At 40.9% G+C, this 24,790-nt stretch overlaps 2 protein-coding genes across 3 annotated transcripts in view; one reads left to right on the plus strand and one right to left on the minus strand.

Annotated features, from left to right (window-relative positions):
• Positions 1 to 24,790, minus strand: part of MED12L (mediator complex subunit 12L) — a 326,097-nt gene that overhangs the window by 210,470 nt on the left and 90,837 nt on the right. Inside the window, exons 11-15 of the mRNA XM_060149610.1 lie at positions 23,848 to 23,979; positions 20,943 to 21,069; positions 17,474 to 17,688; positions 16,069 to 16,173; positions 15,033 to 15,209 (exon numbers count right to left, since the gene is read on the minus strand). Of these exons, the coding sequence (XP_060005593.1) occupies positions 15,033 to 15,209; positions 16,069 to 16,173; positions 17,474 to 17,688; positions 20,943 to 21,069; positions 23,848 to 23,979 (756 nt within the window). The remainder of the gene's footprint in view (positions 1 to 15,032; positions 15,210 to 16,068; positions 16,174 to 17,473; positions 17,689 to 20,942; positions 21,070 to 23,847; positions 23,980 to 24,790) is intronic.
• GPR171 (G protein-coupled receptor 171) lies at positions 5,263 to 11,343 on the plus strand. 2 transcript variants are annotated; one of them, XM_060149618.1, is made up of 3 exons: positions 5,263 to 5,589; positions 9,381 to 9,582; positions 9,721 to 11,343. In XM_060149618.1, the coding sequence occupies exon 3, from the start codon at positions 9,782 to 9,784 to the stop codon at positions 10,739 to 10,741; it is 960 nt and encodes a 319-aa protein (XP_060005601.1). In that variant the 5' UTR covers positions 5,263 to 5,589; positions 9,381 to 9,582; positions 9,721 to 9,781; the 3' UTR covers positions 10,742 to 11,343. The 2 variants fall into 2 exon arrangements, with proteins under 2 accessions (XP_060005601.1, XP_060005602.1); XM_060149619.1 differs by lacking the exon at positions 9,381 to 9,582.

The raw sequence follows: 24,790 nt of genomic DNA on the forward strand, positions 1-24,790 counted from the left end.
GCTACAGCTAAAGTAATACAACATTTAATCACTTTATACAAGCAGTGCTATAAAATAATTAAACATTTTGAAAAGTGGTATATGGAAAGTAAAGCTACATTTTGTTAAAGTGGTTCTTTTGGGGGATGTCCTGTCATAAAGTGGTAATCCACATGCCACTGGAATCTTGCAGAGAATCGGTGACCAAAAGGAAGTAGCAGCTTCTACTGTTGAAGACCACACAGTTATCAGGTCACTCCTACCCCAACACGCAAACCCTCACAGCGCTGTTTACCCAAAAGGAAACCCTGTGTCATTTGGGGCAGATGACCTGTTATGTTTATAATTTGTATGATATTATCTTTTGATGTCACGTTCTGTACTAATAAAGTCTTTTTTTTTTCTTATTCTCCATTGTCAAAGCACATAGGTAGTAGCAATAGGGTTTAAGGACAGAATAGAGAAATAATAGCACATACTTTACTAACATCATCAAACAGAAACAAAGCTTAGTTTAAGGGTGCTTTCTAGAGTCTCTAGATTAATCGTTTAGGTGGTGCCAATGTATCAAGAGTTTCTCATTTGTAAGTGACAAAAGAAAAAAGAAAAGAAACCTAAAATTCGGCTTGTGCGATAAAAGAGATTTATTGGCTAATAGACCTGAATGTCCAAAGTTGTGCGTATGGCTTCCATTAATGGGCTGATGCAGGGCTGCAGCTGATGTAACCAGGGCTGGGTTTGTACTATTTCTCCAGTCACCTTCCATGGTGTTAGTTTTTTAACTCATAAAAGGAAGCTGTCAGCTCTCCTTTTGTGGTAGCAAAATAGAAAGGGATAAAATATACAGCAGTCTATGCTATACCAAATGATGAGGTAGCACTAAAAACACACTACGCTAATAAACTAAACTTGCCTTTCTACCTGCCAAACCAGATTCCTCTCCTCAGACTGCCCTTCCCAGGACTGAGACCACAGTCTGCTCCCTGCCAGCCCGATGTCTCAGCGATTTCACCTCTGCAGTCGTTCCCAACTACCCATCTCTTCCCGGCCAATTTCAGATCCTCCTTGCCTCTCACCTAAAAAGACTGCAAGCGCCTCCAAACTGACTTCTTGTCTTCCGCTTTCTCCCCCAACCCAACACATCCCAAAGCCCGCAGGTTCACCTGGTACTGCTGAGCTCACCGCTCCTCTCTTCACATAACCTTCCTGAGCTCTCCACCGCATGCTAACTAAAGCATCCAAGACGGACCAGGTGGCACTAAGATGTAGTCTCAGCCTCTTCCTCACACAGGTCCTGCACACATACTCCACGCACCCAGACTGAGTGAGGGTCCCCAAACACCCTCCCTACAGCCCAATCATGTGCATCTTCCCCAAAACCTGCCGCCACTCCCTCACTTCTCAGAAGCAGCTCTTTGCCCACCTTGGTCAGAGGACTGCACTTCCTGGATCCCCACAGGCTCTAACAGCCCAGAGTCTATCTGCATCATCGCAGGTCCTGCGTCCTCCTTATCACCCTTTCTACACTGTGACCTTCTAAAAGCAACAAACACCTTCTCTAGGATGGGAGTTAAGGAGGCAGCCTGCAGTCAAGAAATAATTATGGTTAGAATTTCTTTTAACCACTTGATCAAAAAACAAAGACTCACATGGCAAGGGCAAGGGAGAATTGCTCCAAAACTCTTCTCCTGGAAAGTAACAACAGAGTTCATAAAATGCGTCCTGCGCTTTGAAAACATGTTACTCAAATTTCATAAGAAATAGACCATAGCACTCAAGTGGGGGTGGGGGGGAAGAACTTCAGTGACTAAAAAGAAACAAGATATCCTTTAAGAGTTCCTTTTAAGGGACTTCCCCACTATTAATTATTTTATAACCATGGATCAAATAGCACAGTCACACCTCACAACTGAAAGGTGAGATGGATGTATGTTGACTGATAACACTGTACAGTCAATAAAAAGGCGGAAAACCGAACGGACCGGCCAAGGGAACGACAGGATAGACTCGGCCAGCCCTACAACCAAGTTCACATTCCGAGAATGTACAAAACACATCGACCTTCAACATATTTCCAAATTTTTACACGATGTTTCATTAAAACGGGAAAACTAGGGCTTCCCTGGTGGCGCAGTGGTTGAGAGTCCGCCTGCCGATGCAGGGGACACGGGTTCGTGCCCCGGTCCGGGAGGATCCCACATGCCGCGGAGCGGCTGGGCCCGTGAGCCGTGGCCGCCGAGCCTGCGCGTCCGGAGCCTGTGCTCCGCAACGGGAGAGGCCACAACAGTGAGAGGCCCGCGTACCAGAAAAAAAAAAAAAAGGGAAAACTGAAGCAGAATTCAAATAATGCAGAAACCTCCACCTCTCGAAAGCTCTGCATCTACAGCTCACTTTAAAACTACTCTAATCATGTCCATCACTGTCAGATTTGAAGCTACCAATCTCAGAGTCAGGAAAGAATGTCTTTGGACTAACTCAGGTGGGAAAGGGGATTATGTGCCTTGAAAAACTTTCAAAACAGGAACCTAAAGCACAATGGCTCCAGAGAGAAGGCTGACTCGAAGCCACAGAAGCTGCTGGAGAAATGTTCTGATCAGCATTCATTAACCAAAGAACAGCCCCCTGCCCAAAGATCATAAAAAAACACTTCAGGATGCAAACTGTTTGGAGCTGTGAACATCCCAAGTTGCAAACTCCATAAGAAAAGTGGGCACAGTGCTGACTGTTCCACTGCCCAGTGGCACTCAAGTTCAAGTTCAAACAGCTGTAAACACTAAATATACGTTGGGGTGGGGGAGGGGGTGGTGGGGATGAACTGACCTGGTGTCCTCCTTTATAACCCCAGTTTCCAACCAACACTTTCATTTGAAGAAGCATAATTAAGTACTGGGACACTGGGGTCTAACAGTGCAGCTTTGGGCAAGGCCTCTATTTCCCCCATGCCTTAGTTTCCCCATCTGTAAAGAGAGGAATCTCCTCCATTTCATGGATTTCTTTAAAGAAAATACATTCTCAGACCTGTGCTCCTGGCCGTGGCAGCGGCTACCTACCCCAGCATTCATTTTCTCCTTCCTCATTAGTTCCGAAGGCGACCATGGTACGTTTTAAAAGCAAATTTTAGGAATGTTACACATTTGGGACTTCCCTGGCGGTCCAGTGGTTAAGACTCCGCGCTTCCACTGCAGGGGACACGGGTTCGATCCCTGGTCGGGCAATTAAGATGCCGTGTGCCGCTAGGCGCAGCCAAAGGAAAAAAAGAATGTTACACATTCAAACTGATACTTCTATTGAAATACCGTTGTTTGGTATTTGTGTTCAATGAGAACAAAAGCATGATTTGTGTGGATAAGGGACTGAGGACAAAAAGATTCATGGGGCAATTCAGCTTCAATTTTTAAATATACAAAATATCCATTAAAGTAAATAGTATGTCATTTCTTAAATAAGTATTGCCAGGACCAAGGTAAGGGAAACACAACTTCCCCTCACTTCCGACTTGGGTTTCTGAAATACTGGGTTAGTGACGTTGCGCAATTTCCTAGAACGCTAAGGAAATATCCACCGAAAAACATCTGTCCTTAATGAAACAGAAAGAAGTGACCTATGGAAATTCAAATGGAACTCACGTTAAAGACAAAAACAACAACAGGGACGGTAGCCAAGCATGTTTCTACTGTGAATAAACTTCTGCAAAATGCCAAGGTGCCTCAAGCTCATTCTCAAAAGGAGGAACATGGTTTAGTTTCACTATTAAAAGACTGGTTTCTCACTATTCCAAAAAGGAAATGGAACATCCAGAACTAGGAGACTTTAGCTCTTTTATATTTGGCAATCCAGACACAAAAAGCTGCCTATAGTAGATTTTTAAGAACAGTTGAATGTATCTGATTCTATCTATACCCCAAAGTGAAGGGGGAAGTACACATATAAATATGCCTATCTAAAAAAGAAGAAAGAAACTTTACCAAAAACCTTTGATTCCAGTGTCCCTTCGTATCATTTTAAAACCAGTCACCACTCAGCTGGCAGCTAAACTGCACCTCACCAAATTCTTCCCATCTCACCCTCTCCATCCCCCTGTGAGTGTAAACTCTGGTCGTAACTGCTCGCTTCACTTGACTGTCTGCAAGCATGTCTTTTCTGAAGTGGACAGAAGTGAGTTCTATCCAATATGACGCACACAAATCTTAAAAGACAGAGCGTTTCCCAGCACTATTACGATGAAAGTTAACATTGGTTCCTAACGAAAACCAAATACAAAGTTTGAGAAAGATTTGGGTTTCTTCCTCCAATTTTTGAGTGAATATATGTAAAGTTATTCTCTTGCAAAATACAGTAATAACAATAACTACCTGAATTCAAAGAACATCGGAGTATCAGAAACAAATGGACACTGTCATCATAAGCATCTTGACACATTATTGTTTTCAAAAGTTCCCTAGATCCTCCTTAAAGTCCCTCCAGCTTGACAGTCCTCATTTAGTCTTTTGAGAGATTTTTCCTTAGCAAAGTGAATACCAAAAGGGAGGCATTTTAGATTCTAGAGAGGTTTCTTCTGACTTTTTTCTTTATTATTTGGAAAACTAAGAATTACTGACAGAAAAAGAGATGAAACCAAAGTACCCTCCAAGACAATGAAGCAATAGAAAAACCCAGACCCTAAGTGATCAGGCAATGGCTTTGCACTTAACAAACCGCCTTTGGACCGGCACACTCACTCCCCCACAGGAAGAATGAACATTTACCCAAACAATTTAAATGTACACTGGAGCTTCCCTTTTCATAGAATCTATTAATTACTAAGCACCTGTCTCAATTCATTATGCCGTTGGGGCCAAATTGACAAATGTGCACCCCAGGTTTACTCTCATAACTGAGAAAAACAGATCCAGTATCTTTCTGAATAAAAAGATTACAAACTATAAAACAGTATGCACAACATAATAACATTTTTAAGTGGGTAAACACATAGAAAAATTTTAAAACGTATGTACCTAAAACGTTAACAATGATTATCTCTCTACATAATGATTTTCCTCTTCTCTTTCCAGATTTAACAACATAAACTTGACCATATCGTTTTTGTTTGTTAATAGACGTCTCAGCAGGATCCAAACTGCAACCATTTTTTAAATTATAACTCTGAAAGACTGATGAGTATCAGTATGTATACTGAAGAAATTTTGCTTAAACACCTAATATCTTTAACTCACAACACCATTCAAGGCACAAAAAATTGACATTCTTTAAAATCATTATGACGAAATACACATCTTGGGTGTTTTCAAAACAAAAAATCACACCTAGGTATTACAACAGACGAATAAAAATCTTCCCTCTAAAAGAAGAGATGAATCTGAATTGTTTAAGAAAGCTTACACCAAATTGAAAAGGACTTGAAGAGGCTTCCATACAGTTAAGCTATGTGCAAACCACAGTTTCATCTACGTCAATATGCAGCATTTTAAAACCACATAAAAAGGAAAGGAAATTGTTAGTGCAGCCGGCAGTCCTGCAATGAGGCTGCTACTGCTGTAGCTAGCCAAACAGCTCACGCTTCTCTGCAGACTGGGAGCAAGGCACGCTGAGGCTCAGAGAATATACCCCCAGGTATGTCTTTTTAAATACTTAATATATCCAAATGTCTTTCCATGGAAGGGAAATCTATGATTTTCAGCGCTTAAACCATGTAAGTTGAAAATGCCAGCATGTAATAAGGTTGCTGTGCAAGAAGGCACCAATTATTAAACTCCAAGTAGATCCTCACTGTGCACTACGCTGTAATTTTCTTCTACCTGATGACCTCATCCATCCCTTTCAGAAAGACAGCTTAATTCAGACAAGACTGAATACTGCTTACTTATAGGTAAGCTTAACTATTCAGTAACTCGATTTTATAACTGGATGGAGAAAGGCCATGGTTGTAGGTCTTCACGACAGGGCACAACAGGTCTCTACGAACATTACGATAGGTAATTTCAAGAAAATTCCATTGTGACTTCCGTAAAAAAAAAATCTAATGAGTTTCTAAGCAATGGGCACTCTCAAACAAAGGAGACACTTGAAATCTTTTCTTGATTTTGCTGGAATACATCTGGGTACCTCAGATGTCCACAGGCTAATAACTGGTTGAAAAAATACTCATCAAGCACTTAGTTTTCAAATTCATGGTAGAAAACACAGAATGTTATTATAGTACAATTTAACCTCTACTTGATAAGACCAAAATTTTTAAATAAAGAGATCTGTGTTTCATTGAAATCCAGACTGAGGTTCAAGAAAAGCAACGGCGAGGCCGTGCCTGACTCTCCAGCATTATCGAATGAACAGTTATGCTGTAATTATTTTTAAATAAATTACCCATGAGTGGTATAGATGGTCAGTTCCAGTTACATAGTATATTCATTGATCAAAACAAATTATTTTCTAATCCTTCTCTTTACCACATATTCATCGATAAAATGAGACTTTATAATTGTATGAGCAAAAGGGGCACTCCGAGAAACACATAATATGTTAGTTCTCTTATAATGTAGCATTTGCAATACAACAGCATAGGCCAAAATCCTAGCACTTGGTAAAGGAACAGTGAGCAAAGGTGGGAGATGAGGGTCCATCTACACCAACACTAGCTTCTGACCCAGAGAACAAAAAGGACGTTTAGAACGCCCAGGTACTAAATAAATGGTTACTATTAAAAGTCAAGTCATAAGGAATTCAGTAAAGCCTAGAGTAGACTTCAGACCTGAAGCGCTTCCTTCAGGCATTTAGGATAGGCAGGATTGGAGCTGGGAAGAATAAAGGCAGAGAGTCTAGGGAATGATCAACAAGGTCGGATCCTAGCCTGCTCTAACGAGCCGGGAAACCTTGACCAACACCCAAGTGCTAGACCTCAGTCTCCTCAAATCTGGGGATTGGACCAGATGCTATTAATAAAGGTTCCCTCCATCCTTAGAATCCTATGATCCCCAAATTGTATCACAACGAAAAGTACAAAGGAAGGAAGGAAGGAAGAGCTCCCAGAACAGTAGAGATCCCACCAACCTAAAGTAGAGAGTTGGGAGGAAGAGAGTGCGGATGATACGGAGGGACTAGGTCACAGGAATTTTGAAAGTAAAGGAGGTTTAGGATTAAAAGATAGAAGCTAGGTTTGGTTTTTAAATATATGTACTGTAAAATGAAACATCAAAACACATGGAGCCTAAACATCTTCTAGTAGTATTTAGGAAAAAGAATGAATACTTTATTTCTGCTCTTTTACATGAAAATTGCTTAGACTATAGTTCCTCCCAATAGTAAGCACTTAGTAAAGGTTTGCTACTATAATAATAATAACAAGAAAGACAAATATCATATGATATTGCTTCTATGTGGAATCTAAAAAAAAAAAAAGGTACCATTGAAACCTATTTACAAAACAGAAATAGAGTCACAGATGTAGAAAACAAACTTATGGTTACCAAGGGGGAAGGGGAGAGAGAGATTTGGAGATTGGGATTGACATATATACACACTACTGTATATAAAATAGATAACTAATAAGAACCTACTCTATAGCACAGGGCACTCTACTCAGTACTCTGTAATGACCTATATGGGAATAGAATTTTTAAATTGTTACTCCAAATAATAATAATAATCAACATCATTATTACTGTTGTTATTATTGAGATAAAGTTTCGAAGTGATTTTGAACATGGCTTCTGAGATCAGACTGTCTGGGTGGGACTCCTGGCTCTATAATTTACCAGCTATATAACCCTGAGTGTTAGCCTTGTGGTGCCTCAGTTTTCTCATCTGTAAGACAGGGATAATAACATCTACGTGACAGAAATAATGAAAGGTTAAATAAGTATGTGTAAAGTACTTGGCATGGTGCCAGACACAAAGTAAGTGCTTGATTACTTTCATTGAGTTTAGTACAGAATGACATTATTCATGGACCCTCAAGTCCTATCTCAGGTACGGAAAGGCGAAGGACGTATACCCTTTAAATGTCACTTTAACTTAGAAAGTTTTATGTACATCTGCCTTATCCATCCACTTGCATACCGTTTCACCCCAAGAGGTACATAATGGATCATTAAATAATTAGGAGAATTAAGATTCAGAAAGGCTTCTGAAGTTCTTGTTTGTTTTTTAAAAGGACGTTTCAGAGAATGGGCTTGTTTGGCCTTCATAGCCACTATACTTACTATTTGCTATTTTTACAAGCCACAATCAATCAATAATCTTCTGATTATTAAAACAAAGGAAGAAAGGTGTTTAAGATGCATGAGGAGGGTGTTTATCAGGAAGTAGCACCAGGAAGAATACCTGCGGCCCAAAGAGCATGAGTTTGACTAGACCAGGTCAAAGGGAATAAATGATACCCAGTTTGTTTTAACTTGTGCTATAAATTACCCAATGTTCCAGATTTGAAGGGAACGTGACAAGATTTTGTCACCATCAGTGATGATCACAGCGGTTCTAAGGGCAGGTCTTAAACTTCTAGCCCTGAGTGCTGCAAAACCCACAATGAAAGAAGAAGAAGAAGAAGAAGAAAAAAAAAACCTCAAGTGTTAAAGTTAGATGTCTTCAAACATCTATATATACAACTGAGCTTCTCTTTGAGAACGGTGTAACCAATGATCATACATCCTTGCCCTAGAAGCCTTTAAAATACGTTCTTAGTCAAACTTCTCACCAACACTGACATGGAAACATCTACACATGCACTGTTCAAGAGAAATATAGAGCAAACCACAAAGGTACTTTAAAATTATCTCACAGCTACACTTAAAAAAGCAAAAAGAAACAGGCTAATTTTAATAATATATTTAACCTAATATATCAAAAATATCATTTCAAGATGTGCTCAATATAAAAATTAAAGACATATTTTACTAATTGTTGTACTATCTGCATAAAATAGTACAATTTTACTACTTGCACTATTCTTTATAATATTTTACACTAAATCTTTAAAACCCAGTGGGTACTTTGCACTTACAGCACACATCAATTTGTACTGGTCACGTTTCAAGGGCTTAACGGTCACAGGTGGCTGCAGCCTACCAAACTGGATAGCACAGGTCTGCACCATCACGAATCTAGCGCAACAAGGCAAGACCAGAGTCTAATCCTACAACTTTTTCTGCCAAAAAAAGAAAAACGAAATGAAATTCTCATTGTGAAAATGTTCTAGTGGGTTACACAATAAAAGGCCTACATTTTAGATAGAATCTTTCAGATTTTAGTACAATTTTCTGTCCTTCCTCACCTCCCCCAGGTTCCAGCCTAGGTTCCGCTAGCATGAAGAGCTGTCAATCTATGAGAACAGAAAGCCAGAAAGCCTCATTGAGAGGCTCTTCAGGCTCAGCCACAACCAAACCCTTTTGTTTCCTCTCTCTATTTCTCAGAATTTCAGTTCACTTATCTCCTCTGCAAACTAACTTCCAACCCAACTGGTAACAAAAGAGCTCTCAGAATGCAAAAGTGTGAAGTCAAAAATATCCTTTCTAGAAGCAACCTACGCGGGATTTCCCAAAATCATAAAATCTGACCATGGAAAACCCAGGCTTCCTCATAATCTAAGATGCTCCCACCAGCCCACACAATCTAGTAAGTTCACCAATACAATTCTAAGAGGCAGAGAGACTGTGACCGTGGTTTTGTGAATGCAATTGTGCTATGAAGAAAATAGTATCCAATTTGAATTACTGACCTCCCTTCTCTCCCCTTTGTTTTCTATTTTAACAGATACTTTGGATTTTTTTTTTTTTGGGGGGTGGGGACAGCGTCATCTTGAGGGAAAGTAAGGATGACCAACAGTTCTACCTTCTGCCCAGTTTACAGAGACCTGGAGCCGTTCACATATTTTTTTTATTTAGTTTTCCTTGTTGGAATTATTGGAAGTTGTTTTGCAGCCTGGGCTTTCATACAGAACAACACAAATCACAGGTGTGTAAGCATATACTTAATTAATTTGCTTACAGCCGACTTCCTGCTTACTCTGGCACTACCAGTAAAAATCACTGTCGACTTGGGCGTGGCCCCCTGGAAGCTCAGGATATTCCACTGCCAAGTAACAGCCTGCCTCATCTACATTAACATGTACTTATCAATTATCTTCCTAGCGTTTGTTAGCATTGATCGCTGTCTTCAGTTGACATACAGCTGCAAGATTTATCGAATACAAGAACCTGGATTTGCCAAAATGATATCGACTGTTGTATGGTTGATGGTCCTTCTTATAATGCTGCCGAACATGGTAATTCCCATCAAAGATGTGAAGGAAAAGCCCAACGTGGGCTGCGTGGAATTCAAACAGGAGTTTGGAAGAAACTGGCATTTGATGACAAATTTCATATGCATCGCAATATTCTTCAATTTCTCAGCCATCATCTTAATATCTAACTGCCTTGTCATTCGACAACTCTACAGAAACAAAGACCATGAAAATTATCCAAATGTGAAAAGAGCTCTCATCAATATACTTTTGGTGACTACAGGCTACATCATATGTTTTGTTCCTTATCACATTGTCCGAATCCCATACACCCTCAGCCAGACAGAGGTCATATCGGACTGCTCCACCAGGATTTCACTTTTCAAAGCCAAGGAGGCCACGCTGCTGTTGGCTGTGTCCAACCTGTGTTTTGATCCGATCCTGTACTATCACCTCTCAAAAGCTTTCCGCTTAAAGGTCACGGAGACGTTTGCTTCGCGTAAGGAGACCAAGGCTCAGAAAGAAAAATCAAGTGGTGAAAACAATGCATAAAATATGGGATTTTCTCACGCTCTCTCTTCCTGCCTTACTGGACAATTGAGTGTACAAAACTGCTGGGAAGGAGGGGAAAAAAGAGCCTCCATGAGTAAAAACACAGGCAGCTAGCGAATGTGGCTTGGTTCACTGAGAAACCCTGTTTCTAAATGCAAGCCAAGCAGTACTCTCGTGCTTGTCGATGCTCCTTAACCCAAACGTTTGTACAAAAAACTAAAACATCTTGTTGCGCCAACATAAACCCTGCACTATCCTTGAAATCTAAATGAGCTCTATGACACAGACTGAAGTATTCATGAGGTATTCATTTAAAGGCCTGGAACTGACTTCCTGATAGAAATATGCAAAATAACCTCCATGTCAGTTTCCGGGAAGCCCTTCAGCAATACGATTTAAAGTCCTTTAGATCGCTTTAAAAAAAAAAAAAAAAAGCCAGCTGATTTGTTACATGAAACCACCTGGGCTGTGCCTGATTTTGTTTTAATCCATCCCTTCGAAAATGGTAACCTTTTAGCTCACTACTCCAATTTTTAATAGCTAATTGTTTCCTACCACAATAGCTTGAAATTCTCTTAAGCTTTTTTTTTAAGCTTAATTTAAAAAGGCTTGGAAATACATGGATAGTTTTTAATGTACTATATATCCTTATATTCTACCTGTAGGCTATAAATAAAGATTTTCTACTGTCAGTAATGACAAATCCAGTGATTTCTTAGTATTATTTTGTAGCAATATGAAATAGACCCCATAACATTTTCAAGGGGGCTTGTTAAATTATACTAACTGCTAAAACTACTGTTTTGGAACTCACATCAAAGGTATGGAAAAATAGCACCAGTCACATGGTCTTAAGACAGACAGGCCGACACCACACAGCAAGGCCTTGTTAGAAATGCAGCACGTGCTGCGCTGATGGGTGCCAGCCAGGTCCTGAAGATGAGTCTGACCCCATGTAGGGCCGGCAGTTTAAAGAACGGGTGACTCTACTCTCAGGGTCACAACCCGTTGATCAAATTCTCTCAAATGCCAGTAATGCAGAATGCATTCAATAGTTGGTAATAAATAAAATACTTATTTAGGGAAAAGAAGGCTGAAAAGTTTAGACAAGCATACCCAAGGCTTTGTATCTGTTTTTTGTTTCAGTTACAAAAGCCGACATTAAAACAATTGGTAATGCATTTGCATTAGCTGCAATGATTAAGAAATGGTATTCCTCAAACAAAAACAAACACAGAGAACAGAGTGGTGGTTACCAGAGGGGAAGGACTGGGGAGGAGGATGAAATGGGTAAAGGGGATCAACTGTATGGTGACAGAGGGAAACTAAATTTTGGGGGGTGAGCACTCTGTAAGGCAGGGATCCCCAACCCCAGGCCGAGGACTGTTAGTGGTCCGCAGCCTGTCGGGAACCGCACAGCAGGAGGTGAGGGGCGGGGCCGGCGAGCGAAGCTTCATCCGCCGCTCCCCAGCGCTCGCGTTACCGCCTGAGCAATTCCCCCACCCCATCCGTGGCAAAACTGTCTTCCATGAAACCGGTCCCCGGTGCCAGAAAGGTTGGGGACCGCGGCTGTAGTGGATATAGCAGTAGACATATAACGTTGTACACGTGAAACATACAATGTTATCAATCCACATTACCTCAATAAAAATAAATGATCTCAAAGGATGGGGAAAGAAAAAAAAAAAAAGAAAGAAAGAAATGGTGTTCCTGGAAGCTAACAAGTTTGATTCCAGACTCATTTTTTTAGCTGTGCACTGAGAGCTATTTTCTGAAGCTTGAACCCTAAAGACGACTCCTATCCACAATTTTATAATACATTCTCTTGAGTTTGAAGAGAACAGTAAAGGAGAAAATGCACTAAAAAGTGCCTCTTACACCTATAACAGGGTAGATACTGGACAAACTCCAGCTAGCTAGTGCTAATGATAGGAACCCCAGTCGGCATCACATATCTAACACGGACAGGGTCTAAGTGACTCACCTGTGGTACAGGCTGGGAGAATGCCTAGACACTAGAACCTGTGCTTGTTGGCGATCTAAGAACATGTTTTTACTGAAGAGCAGATCAAGACATTCATATACGACCATATATGAAACTAGTTTACTTTCCTGAATCTTTGGGTCAAGTCCCCTTTTAGTCTTCTCTCCTTGGCCTTCCCTCACTAGAGCCACATTTGAGAGACAAAGGAGAGGAAAAAAAAAAAAACTTTTTGTTTTTTTAATCATATTCTTATATTCTCCTCACATGCATGATTGGCTAGTCGAGTTTTCCCTTTTATTAAGGAAGAGAACCAGACTCACTACAGCATTCCTAACGTCACTGTTCTATTAATATATACTTTTATTTCCCCATTTTTGATGGCTTATTCTAAATTTCCCTCCCAGGAAAGGAGCTTCTGGACAATTGGTGAGAGAAGGCTGTTAAAAAATTACACCCTACAACATCAATTTTCTAGCAGTTCTTTTATGATTGCACATTACAGCTGAATTATGTCATAACTCATCGTGAGGCTTACAGTCACATCATTCGTGCTCTTTCCTCTAAGGAAGGGGACAGTCTTGAGAATGCTAAGTGCTGGGAACCACTGTGTCACCAAAGGTCACATGAACAACAGAGGAAAGAAGACCATGCTTGGGCAGCCCCCTGCTCTCACACCCACAGACGGGCGAGGGAGACGTCCAAAGCGCTGCTCACCGAAGAGAAGAGCACAGAACCCTCAACCAATTTGAACCATTTTCAACTTTTTGCCATATTTCCTTTCCTCCATTTCCCCTGTCCATTTTTTTAAATAAAGTTTTTATTTTGGAATAATTTAAAATTTACGGAAAAGGTATAAAGATAGTATAGAGAGTTCCCACATACTCTTCGTCTAGTTTGCCCTAAAGCTAATGCCTTACATACCACAATACATTTGTCAAAACTAGGAAATTAACGCCAGTGCGTTATTATTAACTCCAGACTTCAGCATGGAGTCTTTTTGACTCCATTTTAAAACAAATCACAGACATCATGATAGTTCAGCCATGAATTCTTCAGGATACATCTCTAAAATATCAGGCTACTCTTTTTGGCTGCCATAAATAAACAGTGAAGTTATTCCATTATGTGGGAAATGAGTGATGCCTACAGGTAGCGGCTGAAAAATACTGATGTATTCAGCCAGTGATGAACAAGAAAAAATTGTAGCTACTTTTGATATAGCCCCGGGCATAGAAAAATTAACAAGGGGTTCTCAATTGTAACAAGAAAAAAATATATGGGTGTAGTGATTTTGAAAGTCATTTCGGAGAGTGTTCAAAAATAACCAAAAAATAAACAAATTTAAGAAAATATTTAGCCTAGAGATCAAAACTCCTCAAAGATATCCAGGAAATAACATAATATGTACCTCACAACTACATTTTTTGTTAAAATAATAATAATAGTCTTCAATGAAAAAAAAAAGACTCACTGAAATTACACTTAAAATAAAATTCCAGGGAAAAAGATAATAGTGAACCTAAGAATTAAAAAAAAAAAATTTACAAATTTTGGCCCCATTTTCACTACAAATATCAAAAAAACTAACCTTGTTTCCCTTCAGAATAAAGGATATCACTTGTTATGACTCAAAACACTAAATTTCCTGGCAACTGTTTTCCATATGCTATCCAGTTCTTAGAGTCAACAGGTCAAAATCCAAGTCCACCTCATACACAGCCTCTTCTGTGAAGCCATTACCGATTTCTCAACCAGATGCTCTCCCCCTTTCCAATATTTATTCTTTGAGAGTGAAAGAGACGCAGGAATGTCAAACGGTTCTCCTTCCAGTGGACACTTGGGTTTTTACTTAATTACTGCACTTACTGTGGTGCTTGTCATTTTATAGACATTTGTCTCCCTCCTATCTTATTCATCTTTCCTGTGCCCAAAAATTCTTACTCATCTGTATAATACCAAAAGTACCTAGCACAACACAGTGCACATAAAGGCTACTCAGTAAATGAGTTTCAAATTGAAGTAGGAAAACACATTCAGACATCACGTGCAGTGACTCAGATGCTCTTGATAAAAGGACATTGACATAGAAAATTCTGTTAAATCTAGCCAGCCAGCAGTAGTATCACACCACTAACTTGGACTACATGAGCACATAAGCTACATGATGAGAATCAATAACAAAAGAAGTAGTGAAGGCAAAAACTCACCTGCTATCGTACGTAGTACGCAGGCAAGCAGTTGAATAATCAATGGTCAATGACCCTGCAGTGAAATAATCAGGTTGCCAACTGACAAGCTGTGACTTACCAGAGGTATGGGGAAATGGGTTGCATACTGCAGATGTCGTAGGAGGTCATAATTAGATGGAAAAATTAACTCCCTTGGTTTTTCTCTCTTCAACAGCTTCTCACCGTTAACTGACATTCTTCTGCCCAGGGAAGGGTTAGCATTCTCACAGGACTCTCCAGGCACGGGAGAAAAAATCTAAGTCATGTAAAACAAATGTTGGAGATTGTAAATGAAAGAGAGCAAAACTAAAACACAGAACTTCCAACCCACAAGACACTCACACCATATCCTTTCCTTATTTAACCAATGAGCAAAATAATAGACTGTGTTAATTTGCACAAGTTTCACATTCAGATCATTAGCATCACCCCCCATCCTGAAGATGAGACAATGACAACCACACACGTAAGACACGTGCACAGCTACATTTCCTGGAGGACCAGAGAGAAAATCAGATTTATAGGTAAGTGTTCTCCTCATAGGGCTACATTTCCTAGAAAAACATATACACAGAAGTAATTCACTAATAAAGCTCATGAACAACAGATCTAAAGGTTTTAGTCTGTACCCCAAGCAACATGTGTTTTCATAAAGAGTTAGTTACACATTGAGATCCCTGAGGAAGAACACGTTGTAATTATACCGAGATAAAGTAGAAGAAGGTATAACAAGTCCAGAGCCAGGAAAGCTGTTATTGAGAAGCTGAACGCACATTCAGCAAATCAACATGGGCTGTCCTGAGGAAACGACATTCATGTATTCCTGAGATAATGATCTCTAAATGAACAAAGGAGTCACAGTCAACCAGGAGGATGGGACTGTTAGAATGTACAAAAGGAGGCAAGGCAGCCAAAACTGAGGATGAGCTGAAATGAGATAAACTGCATGAGATGATTAACTGAGGGCTCGGGTGGAATGCGAGAGGATGACATTCACATCACAAGTACATAGTTCATTCCAATGCACAGGGCAAGGGGCAGAAGGACAGAGACAGTTGGGGCAGAGGTGGGGAGGAGTGGTTAATGGTCAATAAGAATTTGAAGGTTGAACCTACTGGAAATTCCGAACCAAAGTCAGTTTTAAAGTCACTCTTGTCTACTTCATCAAAAATATTAGAAGTTCCTGAGTCAATGCCCATATGCGCCATAATAGTCTGTTCCTAATAATTGTCAGAGAAAGAAAGTCACGTTGTACATTTTGTAGTTCATTAAGAAGCTGGAGCTAAAACACGACAGTGACATTTTAAACCATCTTATGCCCCTTTTCCCCCTAGTGTCTTTTGTTCTCAATAAAAAGAAAAGGAAGTTAAGACACCCATCGCTTTACAAAGTCACATTATTTGTCCTCATGAAGAAAAAGATTTAACTTCCGTGATATTTTAAGGGAAAAAGGACACAAACTTCCTGATTAAAAACAAACTGGCCATAATTTCCTTCTTGGGGGTATTCCCAGTCACACGCTCACCAACTTGCCTTAGTAAGAAAAATCTAAGAGTATATTTAAGATAATAAGATACCTTGGCGTCCAAAAATAGAAAAGAGAAAACAGAAACATAGAAAAGGCATAAACAGGTAAAGTAACTTTATTTTTTACTCTTTTTAACTTCTACTGTGGACAAATTTAGAAACAAAAGTATTTACATTAAAGAAACAATTTTTAAAAATCTTAAGAGTACAAACTACAAATTCAAGTGTGCAATTTTAATTGCAGGTTTTTAAATTACAAGGATAGCCACTATTTTTAAAATATCATCATAGTATACGCTTAAACTCTCTCAGAACCAATGTGAGGCTTTATTTTTAAAAAACTGTCACAATCTCTCATCATTTTCTACTATTTCCCATCACCAACTTCATGTATTTTGCCTCGAAAATTTCCGTAAGTATCTGGAACAATGTCCAAAATACAAGAAATTGGCAGAAAATTATAAAGTCATACAGTATAAAGTAATTTGTTAAAAAGAGCAATTCTGCAACATTTGAGAGAGATTAAATTTTTAATTAATTGAAATGAAGATACGATGTGTTATGACAAAAACATACGTATAAAAGAGCGATATAAGTAACGAATGATACATTGGAGAAAAGATGCTCCTTAGAATGAAAACAGACAGGATGTTAGGGCCAAAACAAGTCCAATTTCGAGGCTCCACATTAAAGGAAAACTGGAGATTAGAAATACGTAAAATTGGAAGAATATAATTCCAATCCAATGAAAAATGTGATAGCCTGTCAAATCTTTTCATTACTAGTTTTAGCATATCCAAAAGAAAATTCTAGGAGATATAAACTACAGTCCAAATTTTTTGTGTGTGAGTGAGGAGCAGGGATAAATGAGCTTTGAAGCAAGAAGAGTACAACTGGAAACGATCGCCCTTCCACCACCACATAATCCCTCTGACAGCGGTTCCCCAGCAGAGTCTGGTTTCTGGGGGTGGAACACCCCTCCCAGGGCCATACCTCCATCTTCACGTCATGGTCCTTTGCATAGTGCCCGTCTGCATGCTCTCCTGCTGGCGACCGGGGCCGAGTGGAGGCGGTGATGGACAGGTCTCCTCGAGAGATGAGGGTGCACATGTAGGCGTCATGGGAGAAGATGTCGTGCCGGATGAACTCACAGAAGAGCAGCACCAGGTTGACAAATTCCACCTTCTCACATTCACTGTTTGGATCCGCTGTCAAGAAACAAATTCAATCAAGAATCAGATTCCTCAACTGGGTAGGGGAAAAAAAAAACAATGACTAATTTTAACAATATTTTCACTATCTTTTATTTTTCTTTTAACAAAATACGGGATTTATTGGAAAATTATGAGGCTCTAGCATTTTGCACAGAACTGGCACACCAGGTTTTTTGTTTGTTTTGTTTTAAATTTTTATTGTTTTATTTTTTTTAACATCTTTATTGGAGTATAATCGCTTTACATTGTTGTGTTAGTTGCTGCTGTATAACAAAGAGAATCAGCTATACGTATATATGTATATCCCCATAACCCCTCCCTCTTGTGTCTCCCTCCCACCCTCCCTACCCCACCCCCCTAGGTGGTCACAAACCACTTAGCTGATCTCCCTGCGCTATGCGGCTGCTTCCCACTAGCTATCTGTTTTACGTTTGGTGGTGTATATATGTCCACGCCACTCTCTCACTTCGTCCCAGCTTACCCTTCCCCCTCCCTGTGTCCTCAAGTCCATTCTCTACGTCTGCATCTTTATTCCTGTCCTGCCCCTAGGTTCTTCAGAACCTTTTTTTTCTTTTTTAAGATTCCATATATATGTGTTAGCATACGGTATTTGTTTTTCTCTTTCTGACTTACTTCACTCTGTATGACAGACTCTAGGTCCATCCACCTCACTACAAATAACTCAATTTCGTTTCTTTTTATGGCTGAGTAATATTCCATTGTATATATGTGCCACATTTCTTTATCCATTCATCTGTCGATGGACACTTAGGTTGCTTCCATGTCCTGGCTACTGTAAATAGAGCTGCAGTGAACATTGTGGTACATGACTCTTTTTGAATTATGGTTTTCTCAGAGTATATGCCCAGTAGTGGGATTGCTGGGTCATATGGTAGTTCTACTTTTAGTTTTTTAAGGAACCTCCATATTGTTCTCCATAGTGGCTGTATCAATTTACATTCCCACCAACAGTGCAAGAGGGTTGGTTCCCTTTTCTCCACACCCTCTCCAGCATTTATTGTTTGTAGATTTTTTGATGATGGCCATTCTGACCGGAGTGAGGTGATACCTCATTGTGGTTTCGATTTGCATTTGTCTAATGATTAGTGATGTTGAGCATCCTTTCATGTGTTTGTTGGCAATCTGTATATCTTCTTTGGAGAAATATCTATTTAGGTCTTCTGCCCATTTTTGGATTGGGTTGTTTGTTTCTTTGATATTGAGCTGCATGAGCTGCTTGTATATTTTGGGGATTAATCCTTTGTCAGTTGTTTCGTTTGCAAATATTTTCTCCCACTCTGAGGGCTGTCTTTTCGTCTTGTTTATGGTTTCCTTTGCTGTGGCACGCCAGTTTTGATTGTCCCACTGTAACTGAAAAGTATCAATAGTATCCAGTGTTCTGAGCACCATTTCTAGATTAGAGGTAGTGGTCCCTGGCAAATGAACGATGATTTAAGTAATCATGCAAACACACAAAATTTCAAGTAAGAAGAAAAAAAAACAGGGCTAGACTGCTTTCCTCTGGTTTTACTATTATAACTGCTCATGATTCATGACTCATGACTGTTTGTTCTACCTAGAGTGTACCTGTGTTTTGGGGGAGAGTGGTTTGCACTTTTTCAAAGGAGACTTCACAATAGAACCATAATTCAGGTGGTACTGGAAAAAACTCGTGAGTGGGATCCACTGAAAAGAAAAAGGGATAACGGAATAAAAAGGGCCCCAAGATGGAGCTGTGCCATCTTTTTAGATTCATAGCCAGTCTATTTCACTCACATTATGACTTTTAGTATCGCAGCTGTAAAACTCTGTATCTGCACCTTTGAGAGAAGGTTAAAAAATGACTGAAGTACTGAGACTAAACGTACAAAGCTCAGTCCCTGGTACCATCACATTCACAAACACCAATAAAGACAACAGCTGGATCCAGGGAATACTACACTCAGTGCCCTAAACCTTAAGCCTAAATGTATGCTCTCGCCCATCTCCAAAGCCAATGACGGGCAAGCTCGATTCAGAGAAGCAGAAGAGCTTTCTCTGACAGAGCAGTGAGTGGGATCCAGAGCAAGCAAGGCGTAGGAGGAGGAAGTTCTTCCCCAATTTCTTTGGCAACAGGAATGGGGACACGATGAGCGGAGCGAAGGGCAAATGTCTGTCTCCCCCAGGACACGAGGTAAGTCAGAGCTGCTGACGTCCATCCCTGACAACGTGTTTCCTCCTCTCCGGAATCTCTCCTGTCCTTTCCTCTCTCTGCTCCCTTCTCCAGGCTTCATCACTGCTCCCTACATTCCGACCACCAGCTTGGCTGGGGCTCTTGTCCTCCCTCTAGTCTAGAGCAGCCACCAAGTAACTAAAAGAACCTCACCCCCAGGTGTCACGCAACCCTAAAGGAGGCTCTCCTCAGAGGAACAGGAAGCAGTGCTGCTTCTTGCTGCTTTACCTCTTCTCCACAGATGGCTCCCTTCTCTACCTTCCACTCTTTTCTCTCCTATCATTTGTCACTTTTTGCCATTTTTCTGTTTTTCCATCACCATCTGTCCTGAGACCCTCCCTGCTGTCCTTTGTCAGATGAAAACCTCAGAATAAAGGTCAAGCCCACTTAGCTCACACAAATGATTTCTTTAAAGTTTCCACCTACAGTATGAACCCACTGGGTGGTTGTTTATTCCCCAGATCCCCCTCTCCCCACCAACAATGGAATAAAGACACAAAAAGAACATGATAGGGCATGAACATCCGAGAGAGTGTAGGCAAGCAGCCAACCAGCTTTACAAACTAGTTCCTGAGACCTGCTTATAAGGTACTTTTGTTTTATGTTTTCCCCCTTTTAATGTCAGAAGTTAGAAAATCAAGAATTTAGAAAACAGTGCAAAAAGAGAAAGTTCATAATCACAATATATATATAATAAACATCACAAGACCTTAGCTCCTCTCTTTTGGTAAGAAAGATCTAGAAAGGGAAAATTAGTCCACCAAACACAAGGGAATGAGCCGACTTATTGTTTTAACTATTAAAACTCTGGAAATTTTTAAGTCTTTCAAGATTGCCTGATTCTAAAATCGCATAAAAGTCTCCATTGAAAATAGGCTACAAAATTTTGCTGGTAAAAGATGCGTTATATTCAGTACAAAGAACTTTTGATAAGATTACAGATAAGGGAGGGGGGAGGGTTTTCTCCCCTTTCTGATCAATTCCAAAAAAGGTCAATCCCCTTAGTTAAGATCTAAAAGCAAAGAGCTTTACTTACACAACGAGGGGGCCTGTGTATCTAAAAACCTTAGCAGAACATTCTGGAAAACAGGCAAACTAGATCCAGCAAGAGAGGCTGAAGAAATGGACTCCTTCTCATCTAAGACCTCTGATTCACCACATCTCTAAGATTAAAAATAAACAGGCAAAGTTAATTATAGAGGACAAGTTTGAAATGTGTTTTTTATTAACATTTATGTTCTTGGATAAAACAGGCAAAATTCATTGAGATTTCTGTATTTATTTGAGGGCCATGCATCATAAGTGAATATAATTTCTAAACGTTGAGGGAAACTGCCCCCGAACAATTTAAATGATTTCAAAGAACCCCTGTGAAAAACATTATTCATGTGAATGACATACTCTGCATAGCACAGTATGCATATCCGCTGATGTGTAATACAGTACAATAAACTACTCATTACCCCTATGCAAAACTGCTAAAAATAATTTGAGGTTGTCTTCATTTTTAAATAGTTCATGTTTAATGGTATTCCCTCCGAGAAATATTTGGGCATGTATCATTGCGTTTGATTCTTTTGTGTTTGTTTTTGTCAGGCAGTGAATTTATGAGTATGGTGGGGAGGTGTGGTATCAAATGAGAAAACTAACATTATTCGTCTAATAAGATTGTTTCACTCATCACACTTCACCAAGAAGCTCTCTCAGAACCTCCTGGAATCTCCACAGTTCATGAAACACATCTAGAGAAGCTGTTTAACTTCTACATTCTTAAGGTCAGGACTTGTTGGAAGACCGGTAAAGAAACAGTTTAGAAGCAATCAGAACCGCATTCTCTATTCTTTTTGATATTCCTTTGATTCTTCCCATTTTCATTATCTATTTTAATATTAAAATATTATATTTAGATATCATTTATTCAATCCATCCTCTCTTTATAAAGGTCAAATTTTGAAAATTGATTAATAGAAATCAATTATCTTAAACATTTCAGAGAGAATACATTTTTAGCTATGAATACATTTATACCTATTAAAATTACTGTCATCTATATGTGAACCTCTTCTGAGTGTGAGTGTGAGTGTGTGTGCGTGTGCGTGAGTGCGTTAGTGTGTGTGACTATGCGTGTGTGTGTGTGAGTGGTAGGGGTGTGGGTGGTGTTCTGGGATACACAAGCGGGGAGGGGAAGACACAATAAAAACAATCCAGAAGGAGCAATGAAATTTGAGGAATTCAACTTTAGTTACTGAAGTTTCATCATTGCAATTCGCTGTAGAATATATTCTATTCATAAAGACGTAGGAAAAAAGCAATGCAACGCTTTTCCTAATTTGGCCATTGTAAAAGGGGCCATGTGGTTTACACCTTAGCATCAATATCCTTAAGCCCCAATTTCAACGACATGGCTTTTTGTATTTGGGGAACAGTGCTTTCCCAACAGAAGATGTCTAGGAAAATATTCTTCCTATTTCATTTTTTAATACTGTCATAGGAAGCAGGTGTATTATCAGTAACACAACCCTGAACAGGGTGAGCAAGGCCCCTGTTGCCAAACTTACTCTCATAGGCGTTAAATAAGAAGGCAATAAGAGGGCACCAGGCATGAACTGAGAAGCCAATGAGGAAAGTAAAACAGAGCTGCCTGAGAAAGAGGGGCCGAGGGGTGGGTGCCGTTACCTGTACCTAAGGTGGGGATGGAGGAGCTTCCTGAGGAGGTGACACATGTTGAGCCAGGAATGCTAGACAGGAAGCGGCACCTCCGGAAACAGGAACGGCCGTGTAAAGAGCGGGGCACCGAGCGTGCCACCCGGGAGGAACAGCAACAGCAAAGGCCCCGGGCTTCCCGGGTGGCGCAGCGGTTGAGAGTCCGCCTGCCGATGCAGGGGATGCGGGTTCGTGCCCCGGTCCGGGAAGATCCCACATGCCGCGGAGAGGCTGGGCCCGTGAGCCATGGCCGCTGAGCCTGCGCGTCCGGAGCCTGTGCTCCGCACCGGGAGAGGCCACAGCAGTGGGAGGCCCGCGTACCGCCAAAAAAAAAAAAAAAAAGAGCAAAGGCCCCAAGAGAAACACGGGCATGGTGCGTGTGAGGACAGTGAAGACCAGAGGAGCTGGGGCTGTGTGCCACCCAGCGGAGGGAGGTCCCGGAGGAGGTGGGAAGGGCAGCTGCGGAGCTCCTGTGAGGCTCTGTGGGTCACGGGAAGGAACCGCTGGGAGTTTCAGGAAGGGGACAATGTGATCTGTGTCCATTTTGAAAAGGCGTCTCTAGCTGCTGGGGGGAGGATGGTGGGGAACACGGGAGGGAGGGAGACACTAGGCAGGAGGCCCTGCGGTCACAGCTGTCCAGGGGAGAGGTGACAAGGCTGGTCAGATCACACACATGCCTTCTCCAGAGCTGCCCCCGCCAGGCCCCACAGGCAGAAAGGAAGGCTCACTTGGAAGCTTTCCTTCAACAAAGCTAATGCTGACGAGGTTAGCTTTGCTTGTTCCCTTCTAATCTACTCCGGAGGCTTTAATTGCTCTCTCCTGGGGCCAGAACACAATCTCAAAAACGAATACAAATTGGCATCTGTAACCTCACAGTCAGGACTGCCTCAAGAAAGTCTTTCTAGATCCACTACCCGTGTGTACATATACACAGATGTATATAATACCCAGTGCACAGACATCTGTGTATGTGTGTGTGCCTTAACCTCACAAAGGGAGATTTCCATTGTAAATCAGGTATTGAAGTTTTATTTTAAAGTAGCCCAGAATATAAATTATTGGCTTCATCGACTTAGAGGGATCCTACTATGGAGTCCTTATGTGAATTTGTATATTCTTCCTTTTCCCTTCAAAAGGGGAAAAAAAAAAAAAGCATAATGAGAGTAAGAAACAGAATCCTGCCCAAAGCAGTATTTTTAAACATTGGCATCGACAAGGAGAAGGAAAACCCAACCTACCTCTGCCTCGATCTCCGCTTGCCTCTTCTCCAAGAGCTTTGCCACAGCCATGGCCCTGTGCTTGCCTGATCTCTTACAGCTCACGGCCCATTCGCACAGCAGCGTCACCACAGCTTCATCACTGGGGGCAGCCTAACGACCAACAGAAATGGGTACCGGCCATGTCACATGAAACAGTCACCCGATGCACGAGACTTAGGCTGCAAGCCACAGAATATCTGAAGTTTGAAGCTTTCTTCTTACGTTGTTTTACATTTGTTTTAGAAATGTCCCCAAATCTATTTTAACTGAGGTATAAAGAGTAAAACGTCAGTCATCAGGAAGGAAATCACTTACTTAGAAGAGCTGAACCTGTGACAATTCCAAGAAAATTAAGAGTTTCCTTGTATATGCTTTCACTTACACAGGATCAGGAGCCAGCCCCATGGAGCCTCCAGAGCTCAATTTCAAAGGAGACAGAAAAGGAGACTGACCACTGAATATCAAGGACAGCTGTTACAAAGCCCAGGTACTTCACTCCACTGCTGAGCCCCTTGGGTCCTCACTCACCGCCTCAGTCAACACATAATCCCAACGAGCCAGGCTAGCGGGTCTCCCAGTCCAAGGAGGAACTGGAAGGAACACACTGGAGGGGAGGCCGGGATGCTGATCAAAACTCACGGCCTTAGAGACAACAAGCATGAAGAGCGACAGCCACGCATAGAAAGGAACAAGAGTTACAAGCAGACCCAGTTAACAGAGGACGGTAGCCTGGATCCGGGGAGGGCTCAGCACTGCCACCAGAACTATCAGCTGTAGCTGGCGTGGTCTAGAGATGGGCACCACAGACTGAGGACCAGAAGAGTCAGACAAAGGTCACAGGGACCCAAGTGACATGAATTGTGGGGGGAGAGGGGGTGTAAGGAAGCAGGGGGATCGTCCCTCTATACAATCGCCCCTTTCC

Source organism: Lagenorhynchus albirostris, chromosome 5 (genome assembly GCF_949774975.1).
Source record: "Lagenorhynchus albirostris chromosome 5, mLagAlb1.1, whole genome shotgun sequence".
Classification (NCBI taxonomy): Eukaryota; Metazoa; Chordata; class Mammalia; order Artiodactyla; family Delphinidae; genus Lagenorhynchus; species Lagenorhynchus albirostris.

Bases quoted from the DNA above. Each gene is read 5' to 3' on its own strand.
- GPR171 (XM_060149618.1), top strand. From the start codon at position 9,782: ATGACCAACAGTTCTACCTTCTGCCCAGTTTACAGAGACCTGGAGCCG.